At 44.1% G+C, this 12,045-nt stretch overlaps 1 protein-coding gene across 1 annotated transcript in view; it reads right to left on the reverse strand.

The window, feature by feature from the left end:
• Window positions 1-1,768: 1,768 nt before the first annotated feature.
• osbpl3b (oxysterol binding protein-like 3b) overlaps window positions 1,769-12,045 on the reverse strand; it is an 86,438-nt gene continuing 76,161 nt past the window's right edge. The window contains exons 17-21 of the mRNA XM_038976456.1: window positions 11,083-11,227; window positions 8,921-9,065; window positions 6,068-6,194; window positions 4,273-4,395; window positions 1,769-3,195 (exon numbers count right to left, since the gene is read on the reverse strand). Coding sequence (XP_038832384.1) covers window positions 3,099-3,195; window positions 4,273-4,395; window positions 6,068-6,194; window positions 8,921-9,065; window positions 11,083-11,227 — 637 coding nt within the window. The 3' untranslated portion in view covers window positions 1,769-3,098. The remainder of the gene's footprint in view (window positions 3,196-4,272; window positions 4,396-6,067; window positions 6,195-8,920; window positions 9,066-11,082; window positions 11,228-12,045) is intronic.

Below are 12,045 nucleotides of genomic sequence, written 5' to 3' on the forward strand. Positions count from 1 at the left end.
GCAACGGTCATTTTTCATACCTTGGTCATCAATACTTTAATCTGGTTTCCTTCAAATATCATCCAATTTCATGAAAAACATGATTTTGACCTTTAAACATGACCTTTAAACAATAAAAGCTAATTCACCAACATTTCTGAAAATGGATATATAGCATTTTAGAATGAAACTTCATATACATACTTCATTATTTAAAGAATTCCTCCTCACACTAACACACGTGCCTTTCTGAAACATCTCCATTTGTTTTTAAACAGGAATTAGAGTAAAACGCAATATAGTTCCCCCAGTAAGGCATTAGACAGGTGCAGAATAAATATTTGACATGTACACCTTCTCAATGGTGTTACAAGTACCATGGAATCTCATCTCAGAGGTAGAAAACCGCATGTGTTAAGACAGTGTTGTACAGTCAACAGCTGTGCTAATGTAGACTAGTGGCTAAGTTAGCGAGGAGCGGCAATACAAAAAGGGAAGGATTATTTGACAGTCTTTGCAGAACCAACAAGGCTAGTAATTCATTATTTAGTACCTTGTTGAAGTATACAGTATTTCTTATGTGTTCTATTCTGCACGATGAGACACTACAGGTGGAAAGACAGGACACCATTTTTGCATAATAGTCTGCATTCGAAGGGTATGCTCGCATAAAGACGCTACATTAATACACTACTCGGATAAATGTTGTCTATTAAGGCAATAAACTGGATAAACTCTCAAATGAAAAAATGAAAACAACAATGAATTATAAAGCAGCAACATGCGTGGGGGGGTGCTGGGTAGTAGATGGACATGTGAATGATGGGTAGTGGATGGACAGGTGAATGATGGGTAGTAGATGGACATGTGAATGATGGATAGTAGATGGACATGTGAATGATGGATAGTAGATGGACATGTGAATGATGGATAGTGGATGGACATGTGAATGATGGATAGTAGATGGACATGTGAATGATGGATAGTGGATGGACATGTGAATGATGGATAGTGGATGGACATGTGAATGATGGATAGTAGATGGACATGTGAATGATGGATAGTAGATGGACATGTGAATGATGGATAGTAGATGGACATGTGAATGATGGATAGTAGATGGACATGTGAATGATGGATAGTAGATGGACATGTGAATGATGGATAGTAGATGGACATGTGAATGATGGATAGTAGATGGACATGTGAATGATGGATAGTAGATGGACATGTGAATGATGGGTAGTAGATGGACATGTGAATGATAGATAGTAGATGGACATGTGAATGATAGATAGTAGATGGACATGTGAATGATGGATAGTAGATGGACATGTGAATGATAGATAGTAGATGGACAGGTGAATGATGGGTAGTAGATGGACATGTGAATGATAGATAGTAGATGGACATGTGAATGATAGATAGTAGATGGACATGTGAATGATGGATAGTAGATGGACATGTGAATGATGGATAGTAGATGGACATGTGAATGATGGATAGTAGATGGACATGTGAATGATAGATAGTAGATGGACATGTGAATGATGGATAGTAGATGGACATGTGAATGATAGATAGTAGATGGACATGTGAATGATGGATAGTAGATGGACATGTGAATGATGGATAGTAGATGGACATGTGAATGATGGATAGTAGATGGACATGTGAATGATGGATAGTAGATGGACATGTGCAAGACGGTACGTCCCAAATGGCACACTATTCCCTTTAGCGTATGATGCACTACTTGGGCCCATATGGCTCTGGTCAAAAGCAGTACACTATGTAGGGAATAGGGTGCCATTTGAGGCGTAACCAATGAGACGGATAGAGCAGCAGGACTCCAGCCCCCAGAGCCAGCCTGGGTCACAGTACAGACAAGAAGTCCAAACAGGGTCGTGTTTATAAGTGCACACCGTAGCAAAACATTTTGCAACTGAAAACAAAAAAATAAAGTGTCTTATTGGACTGAAAGTTGCAGTCTGTTTTCTTCCGTTTGGTGCCTTATGAACGCACACACGTTTCTTACTGGACACGTTCAGGTAGTCCCTCCCTGTTTCAGTCCTGTGCCTAATAAACATGACCCAGTCCAGGTGGCGATAGCCTGGTTCCCTCCTCAGGTCACCACAATACAGGACAGTCCAGGAGGTGATAGCCTGGTTCCCTCCTCAGGTCACCACAACACAGGACAGTCCAGGTGGTGATAGCCTGGTTCCCTCCTCAGGTCACCACAACACAGGACAGTCCAGGTGGTGATAGCCTGGTTCCCTCCTCAGGTCACCACAATACAGGACAGTCCAGGAGGTGATAGCCTGGTTCCCTCCTCAGGTCACCACAACACAGGACAGTCCAGGTGGTGATAGCCTGGTTCCCTCCTCAGGTCACCACAACACAGGACAGTCCAGGTGGTGATAGCCTGGTTCCCTCCTCAGGTCACCACAACACAGGACAGTCCAGGTGGTGATAGCCTGGTTCCCTCCTCAGGTCACCACAATACAGGACAGTCCAGGTGGTGATAGCCTGGTTCCCTCCTTAGGTCACCACAATACAGGACAGTCCAGGTGGTGATAGCCTGGTTTCCCTACTCAGGTCACCACAATACAGGACAGTCAAGGTGGGGATAGCCTGGTTCCCTCCTCAGGTCACCACAATACAGGACAGTCCAGGTGGGGATAGCCTGGATCCCTCCTCAGGTCACCACAATACAGGACAGTCCAGGTGGGCAAAGCCTGGATCCCTCCTCAGGTCACCACAATACAGGATAGTCAAGGTGGGGATAGCCTGGTTCCCTCCTCAGGTCACCACAATACAGGACAGTCCAGGTGGTGATAGCCTGGTTCCCTCCTCAGGTCACCACAATACAGGACAGTCCAGGTGGTGATAGCCTGGTTCCCTCCTCAGGTCACCACAATACAGGACAGTCCAGGTGGGCAAAGCCTGGATCCCTCCTCAGGTCACCACAACACCGGACAGTCCAGGTGGGCAAAGCCTGGATCCCTCCTCAGGTCATCACAACACCGGACAGTCCAGGTGGTGATAGCCTGGATCCCTCCTCAGGTCACCACAATACAGGACAGTCCAGGTTGGCAAAGCCTGGATCCCTCCTCAGGTCACCACAACACCGGACAGTCCAGGTGGGCAAAGCCTGGATCCTTCCTCAGGTCCCAGTAAGTGTTGTTGCTAACCCAGGTGTCGTCCTTTGATTTCCTGTGGACAACAGAAAGACATATTCTTTACAAGAACTGAATAATGAAATACCTTCTAAAAAGAATCAACAACAAAAAGATCATGATGCAAAACACAGCCTCATCATCAACCTCATCATCAGCCTCATCATCTGCCTCATCATCCTCATCATCATCATCAGCCTCATCATCATCATCCTCATCATCATCCGCCTCATCATCATCATCATCAGCCTCATCATCATCATCATCAGCCTCATCATTATCAGCCTCATCATCATCATCATCATCAGCCTCATCATCATCATCATCAGCCTCATCATCATCATCCTCATCATCATCCGCCTCATCATCATCATCAGCCTCATCATCATCAGCCTCATCATTATCATCATCATCATCATCACATTTTTGCTTTTTACTAAGTGCTCTATCTTGAAAACTTGACTGCTGACATTTTTGTGGATTGTATTAACAGTGGACTAACGAACAAAATACTAAAATTAGACTCACTCACAAGCTCGCCAACAGAATTGAATGGAAACTGAGAACCAGCTACTGAAAATGGAGTAACCTAATGTTCCCATGGACATGTTACATGCCTGGTGTGTTTGTTGTGGTACATGTACATCTATATAGGTACATCCATATTGTGTTATAAACTGGGTGGTTCGAGCCCTGAATGCTGATTGGCTGAAAGTCGTGGTAAATGTGTGCGTAGGAAAGGTGTGCGTAAGAAACGTGTAATTTCCAATGTTGGAATCGGTCCCAAAGTGAATAGATCAATTGATAGCAACCGAATCGCACATTGTATCAGATTACTTCCCAAGCAAAGATAACCCCATGTGCATCAGTGTCTTCCTCTGGGAGTCTACCACTTGTTTCTAGCATCGCAGAGCTATGTGTCGTTATAGATCGGTTTATACAATTGCGCATTTGTAAAAATAAATACTGTATAGTAAAAAAAAAGATCCCTCAAATCAAGGAAGGTCCCGCGACCCCTAGGTTGGGAAGCCCTGTACTAGAGTGCTCATCTCCTATCTTTCGCCACGTCCGTGACAGTTTAGGCATCGCCCTGTATCCAGCTCTAGGAGTTCACCTGAAGAATGTGGGTTGATGTGTCATGGTGTTTTCCTCCAGGACTCTGCGTCTGTCTCTCTGCTGCTGTTCTATCTTCTGTTTCTGTTCCTCTGCTGCCTCTACGTCGCCCTCCTCTAGCAGCCTGGTACACACACACACACACACACACACACACACACACACACACACACACACACACACACACACACACACACACACACACACACACACACACACACACACACACACACACACACACAGAGGGACATTTGGATTCATTTGGATACACAATAAAGCAAACCCAACTGTGTATGTTGTAATAATGGTCATTTGATGAGTGTAATACGAAACTGTATTGCCAAATGTGCATGTCTACATTGTTACGACATGCTATTTCCTACACCATGCTGGTCTCTACACCATGCTGGTCTCTACGCCTTGCTGGTGCCTACACCATGCTGGTCTCTACACCATGCTGGTCTCTACGCCTTGCTGGTGCCTACACCATGCTGGTCTCTACACCATGCTGGTCTCTACGCCTTGCTGGTGCCTACACCATGCTGGTCTCTACGCCTTGCTGGTCTCTACGCCATGCTGGTCTCTACGCCATGCTGGCCCCTACGCCTTGCTGGTGCCTACACCATGCTGGTCTCTACACCATGCTGGTCTCTACACCATGCTGGTCTCTACACCATGCTGGTCTCTACACCATGCTGGTCTCTACGCCTTGCTGGTCCCTACACCATGCTGGTCTCTACACCATGCTGGTCTCTACGCCTTGCTGGTGCCTACACCATGCTGGTCTCTACACCATGCTGGTCTCTACGCCTTGCTGGTGCCTACACCATGCTGGTCTCTACACCATGCTGGTCTCTACGCCTTGCTGGTCCCTACACCATGTTGGTCTCTACACCATGCTGGTTCCTACGCCATGCTGGTCTCTACACCATGCTGGTCTCTACACCATGCTGGTCCCTACACCATGCTGGTCTCTACGCCATGCTGGTCTCTACACCATGCTGGTCTCTACACCATGCTGGTCTCTACACCATGCTGGTCTCTACGCCATGCTGGTCTCTACACCATGTTGGTCTCTACACCATGCTGGTTCCTACGCCATGTTGGTCTCTACACCATGCTGGTTCCTACGCCATGTTGGTCTTTACGCCATGCTGGTCTCTACACCATGCTGGTCTCTACACCATGCTGGTTCCTACGCCATGTTGGTCTTTACACCATGCTGGTGCCTACACCATGCTGGTCTCTACGCCATGCTGGCCTCTACACCATGCTGGTCTCTACGCCATGCTGGTCTCTACGCCATGCTGGTCTCTACGCCATGCTGGTCTCTACGCCATGCTGGTCTCTACACCATGCTGGTTCCTACGCCATGTTGGTCTTTACACCATGCTGGTGCCTACACCATGCTGGTCTCTACGCCATGCTGGCCTCTACACCATGCTGGTCTCTACGCCATGCTGGTCTCTACGCCATGCTGGTCTCTACGCCATGCTGGTCTCTACGCCATGCTGGTCTCTACACCATGCTGGTTCCTACGCCATGTTGGTCTTTACGCCATGCTGGTGCCTACACCATGCTGGTCTCTACACCATGCTGGCCTCTACACCATGCTGGTCTCTACACCATGCTGGTCTCTACACCATGCTGGTCCCTACACCATGCTGGTCTCTACACCATGCTGGTCTCTACACCATGCTGGTCTCTACACCATGCTGGCCCCTACACCATGCTGGCCCCTACACCATGCTAAGACAACGGTGTGTTACAGTAGCACTCTTCTCTCTGTCTCTCACCTCTGGTCGAGCCGTAGCCGGGTGTCTGTGGCAGGCAGCAGCAGTTTTAGTGAAGGGTCCAGCTCATTAAGCTCCATAGCAAACTTAGTGAAGCCGTAGTACTGCTCGTGGTCAGCCGGCATGGCATCTGAGAACACACACACACACACACACACACACACACACACACACACACACACACACACACACACACACACACACACACACACACACACACACACACACACACACACACAGGGTAAAAAATGCCTTTTGTGTCGTTTTTTTGTGTATCTGTACTTTACTCTACTATTTATATTTTTGACAACTTTTACTTTTACTTCACTACATTCCTAAAGAAAATGATGTACTTTTTACTCCATACATTCTCCATGACACCCAAAAGTACTCGTTGCATTTTGAATGCTTAGTAGCACAGAAAATGGTCCAATTCAAGCACTTATCAAGAGAACATCCCTGGTCATCCTACTGCCTCTGATCTGGTGGACTCACTAAACAGAGAACATCCCTGGTCATCCCTACTGCCTCTGATCTGACTGACTCACTAAACACACATGCTTTGTTTTTAGATGATGTCTGAGTGTTGGAGTGTGACCCTGGCTATTCGTAAAGAAAAAACAAGAATATTGTGCCGTCTGGTTTGTTTAATATAAGGAATTTTAAATTATTCATTCTTTTACTTTTGATATTTAAGTATATTTGATCAATTACATACTATTGAATCTTAAGTATATTTAGAACCAAATACTTTCAGACTTTTACTGTGTGATTTTCACTTTTACATTTTACTTCTATTACGGTATCTTTACTTTTATGAGAACTTAGTACTTTTTCCACCTCTGATAAGGAATACTTCATAAGTACAGATGTACAGGGCTACTTACAGTATATTAATATTGTTTAGCTTCAGACAGATATTTTGCTAAGATATCTACTGGTATAAATAAAGATATAGAGATACTGTCACGTTCCTGACCGGTTTTCTGTTATTTTGTATGTGTTTGACGGTCAGGGCGTGAGTTTGGGTGGGTAGTCTATGTTATATGTTTCTATGTTTGTATAAGGGGTGACCTGATATGGCTCTCAATTAGAGGCAGGTGGTTTTCATTTCCTCTGATTGAGAGTCATATTAAGGTAGGTGTTTTCACACTGTTTGTTTGTGGGTGGTTGTCTCCTGTGTCAGTGTTTGTCGCGCCACACGGGACTGTCTCGGTTTATGTAGTCTGTTCCTGTTCGTGAGTTCTTCGTGTATTTTATGTAAGTTCCATGTCCAGGTCTGTCTACTCCGTTTTGTTATTTTGTTAATTATTCAAGTGTTTTCGTTTCGTGTTTTTTCGTCTTGTTTCATTAAAATCATGTCATTTCAAAATGCTGCGTTTTGGTCGAATCCCTGCTCCTCCTCTTCGGATGAAGAGGAGGAAGAAAGCCGTTACAGATACATTTCAAAATAAACTGTATGGATAAGAAAAGTAATTATGTAAATGTCATATTTCATTTACATTTTTTGTACAAATTAGCAAAAACAAAAACAACGTTTTTTGCTTTGTCAAGATATAAGCACTGTATCTACTAGTAGAAATTAACATATAGACACAAGGGGTCTGCACTGTATCTACTAGTAGAAATTAACATATAGACACAAGGGGTCTGTACTGTATCTACTAGTAGAAATTAACATATAGACACAAGGGGTCTGCACTGTATCTACTAGTAGAAATTAACATATAGACACAAGGGGTCTGCACTGTATCTACTAGTAGAAATTAACATATAGACACAAGGGGTCTACACTGTATCTACTAGTAGAAATTAACATATAGACACAAGGGGTCTGCACTGTATCTACTAGTAGAAATTAACATATAGACACAAGGGGTCTGCACTGTATCTACTAGTAGAAATTAACATATAGACACAAGGGGTCTGCACTGTATCTACTAGTAGAAATTAACATGTAGACACAAGGGGTCTGCACTGTATCTACTAGTAGAAATTAACATATAGACACAAGGGGTCTGCACTGTATCTACTAGTAGAAATTAACATATAGACACAAGGGGTCTGTACTGTATCTACTAGTAGAAATTAGCATATAGATACAAGGGGTCTGCACTGTATCTACTAGTAGAAATTAACATATAGACACAAGGGGTCTACACTGTATCTACTAGTAGAAATTAACATATAGACACAAGGGGTCTGCACTGTATCTACTAGTAGAAATTAACATATAGACACAAGGGGTCTGTACTGTATCTACTAGTAGAAATTAACATATAGACACAAGGGGTCTGCACTGTATCTACTAGTAGAAATTAACATATAGACACAAGGGGTCTGTACTGTATCTACTAGTAGAAATTAACATATAGACACAAGGGGTCTGTACTGTATCTACTAGTAGAAATTAGCATATAGATACAAGGGGTCTGCACAGTATCTACTAGTAGAAATTAACATATAGACACAAGGGGTCTGCACTGTATCTACTAGTAGAAATTAACATATAGACACAATGGGTCTGCACTGTATCTACTAGTAGAAATTAACATATAGACACAAGGGGTCTGCACTGTATCTACTAGTAGAAATTAACATATAGACACAAGGGGTCTGCACTGTATCTACTAGTAGAAATTAACATATAGACACAAGGGGTCTGCACTGTATCTACTAGTAGAAATGAAGATAAGGAGATCATTTAAAAATCAACTGTACGGATAAGAACAGTATGGATAGTTCCAACCGATGTTTACATGGGCTAAACATGTAAAGCCCTGATCTATAGCATGTGTAGGTCAAGCCACTGGGCTCAGTATAACAGGTTCAGTCTATTATTACAATCATACATACTGGCTCTCCAGATGCAGGTGGCAGAGGGTGGGTCTCCACAGTACACCCCCTCGTTCCACTTCCCAAACAGTCTGTGGATGACCTTCCCCTTGTGGTCTGTGATGGTGCCCTCCACCTCGTTAACACTCGAGTTCCAGTACTTTGCCTGTACACAGGGAGGAATGCATAACATTGTTATTGAATATCAAGCCCTGGCCAAAAGTATTGCAGTATACACTTAGAGAAAAAATATGCTATATAGAACCGTAAAGGGTTCTTATGCTGTCCCCATAGGAGAACCCTTTTGGATTCCATGTAGAACCCTTTCCACAGAGGGTTTGACATAGAATCCAAAAGGGTTCAACCTGGAATCTAAAAGGGTTCTACCTGGAACCAAAAAGGTTTCAACCTGGAACCCAAAATGATTCAACATGGAACCAAAAAGGGTTCTACCTGGAACCAAAAAGGATTCTACCTGGAACCAAAAAGGGTTCTCCTATGGGGAAAGCTGAAGAACCCTTTGGAACCCTTTTTCTAAGAGTGTATAGGGAATAGGGTTCCATTGGGGACAGGCCCTAAATGACTCTTATTTAATAGTTCTCAGGTTTAGTTTGTCTGTTACTCTGATCTATGAGTCACTGTGGGTAAGAGTCATAAAATATCTTTATTTTCATCTTCATATATCAGCCAGTAGATGGCAGTGTTGAGTTATCTATGTTCAAACACAACATGCTGAACCAGTAGAGTACAGTAGTTTACAATGAGAACCACTGAGGAGATGAGGGGACAGGAGAAGAGAGGAGAGGAGAGAGGAAAGAGGAGAGACGAGAGGGGTGAGAGGAGAGAGATGAGAGAGGAAAGAGGAGAGAGGGAGAAGGGGAGAGATGAGAGGGGTGAGAGGAGAGATGAGATGAGAGGAAAGAGGGGACAGGGGAGAGGGGAAAGAGGAGTGGGGAGAGGAGAGGGGGTAGAGATGAGAGAGGAGAGGACAGCACACTAGAGGACAGGACAGGACAGGACAGTAGAGGACAGAAGAGGGGAGAGGGGAGAGGGGAGGAAAGAGGAAAGAGGAGAGGACAGGAGAGGTTATATTGTATAATGAGCTCCTACATGTCTTGACCTGGCATCTTACACTGCAGTAGACCTTTCAACTCCTCAGAGACTAACACCAATTACCTGTCAGCTTTTGGAATGGGCTCTACGAAGTTCAACTTCAAAACGCAGAGATGGATGGAGTTGTTGTTCATTCAGGGGAAAGGCCATGCACAGGGTGTGTGTGTGTGTGTGTGTGTGTGTGTGTGTGTGTGTGTGTGTGTGTGTGTGTGTGTGTGTGTGTGTGTGTGTGTGTGTGTGTGTGTGTGTGTGTGTGTGTGTGTGTGTGTGTGTGTGTGTGTGTGTGGGGAACACAGTTTTGACTAATTTAAGCTTTTAACAACCCTTTCACCAACCTGCATCACTTATAAAGAAGTATTTCCACTCAGCTTCCAGCTTTCCAGTGTCCACTTATAAAGAAGTATTTCCACTCAGCTTCCAGCTTTCCAGTGTCCACTTATAAAGAAGTATTTCCACTCAGCTTCCAGCTTTCCAGTGACTGACTTCATTACTGCCATGGCCAGGGGGGACTCACAAACCCAAATACTGACTGACTTCATTACTGCCATGGCCAGGGGGGACTCACAAACCCAAATACTGACTGATTGTATTACTGCCATGGCCAGGGGGGACTCACAAACCCAAATACTGACTGACTGTATTACTGCCATGGCCAGGGGGGACTCACAAACCCAAATACTGACTGACTGTATTACTGCCATGGCCAGGGGGGACTCACAAACCCAAATACTGACTGACTTCATTACTGCCATGGCCAGGGGGGACTCACAAACCCAAATACTGACTGACTTCATTACTGCCATGGCCAGGGGGACTCACAAACCCAAATACTGACTGACTTCATTACTGCCATGGCCAGGGGGGACTCACAAACCCAAATACTGACTGACTGTATTACTGCCATGGCCAGGGGGGACTCACAAACCCAAATACTGACTGACTTCATTACTGCCATGGCCAGGGGGGACTCACAAACCCAAATACTGACTGTTCTAATATCAGGTTAAACAGGTGGAATATCCCCTCCGGTTCATACACACACACATACCCCCCCCCCCCCTGTCTCTCACCTTGATGAAGGTGACCTTACACTGGCAGATATCAGTGCTGGTGTTCCTGATGGAGATCTCTCCATAGTGTTCTATCCAGCGCTGCCCACTCAGGATGTTGTGGATGCAGGACGTCACCTTGTTCCACTCATAGTGGTCACCAAACCTGCAGGACGGGGAGAGGGCGTGTCACAATATGTTTGTGTTTCAGTGTGTGTATGTGTGTGTGTGTGTGTGTGTGTGTGTGTGTGTGTGTGTGTGTGTGTGTGTGTGTGTGTGTGTGTGTGTGTGTGAGTGTGCGCATGAGATAAGACGCAGGTCAGTGTATAAAACAACAAAAGTACCTTTAATAGAATTAAATCAGTCCATTATCAGTCTATTATCAGTCTAATATCCATCTATCAGTCTATTATCAGTCTATTATCAGTCTATTATCAGTCTATCATCAGTCTATCATCAGTCTATCATCAGTCTATCATCAGTCTATTATCAGTCTATTATCAGTCTATTATCAGTCTATCATCAGTCTATCATCAGTCTATTATCAGTCTATTATCAGTCTATCATCAGTCTATCATCAGTCTATCATCAGTCTATTATCAGTCTGTTATCAGTCTATCATCAGTCTATCAGTCTATTATCAGTCTATTATCAGTCTATTATCAGTCTATCATCAGTCTATCATCAGTCTATCAGTCTATCATCAGTCTATCATCAATCTATCAGTCTATTATCAGTCTATCATCAGTCTATCAGTCTATCATCAGTCTATCATCAGTCTATCAGTCTATTATCAGTCTATCAGTCTATTATCAGTCTATTATCAGTCTATCATCAGTCTATCATCAGTCTATCATCAATCTATCAGTCTATCATCAGTCTATCATCAATCTATCAGTCTATCATCAGTCTATCATCAGTCTATCGTCAGTCTATCATTAGTCTATTATCAGTCTGTTATCAGTCTGTTATCAGTCTATTATC

The sequence above is a fragment of the Salvelinus namaycush genome, chromosome 37 (assembly GCF_016432855.1).
Source record: "Salvelinus namaycush isolate Seneca chromosome 37, SaNama_1.0, whole genome shotgun sequence".
Classification (NCBI taxonomy): Eukaryota; Metazoa; Chordata; class Actinopteri; order Salmoniformes; family Salmonidae; genus Salvelinus; species Salvelinus namaycush.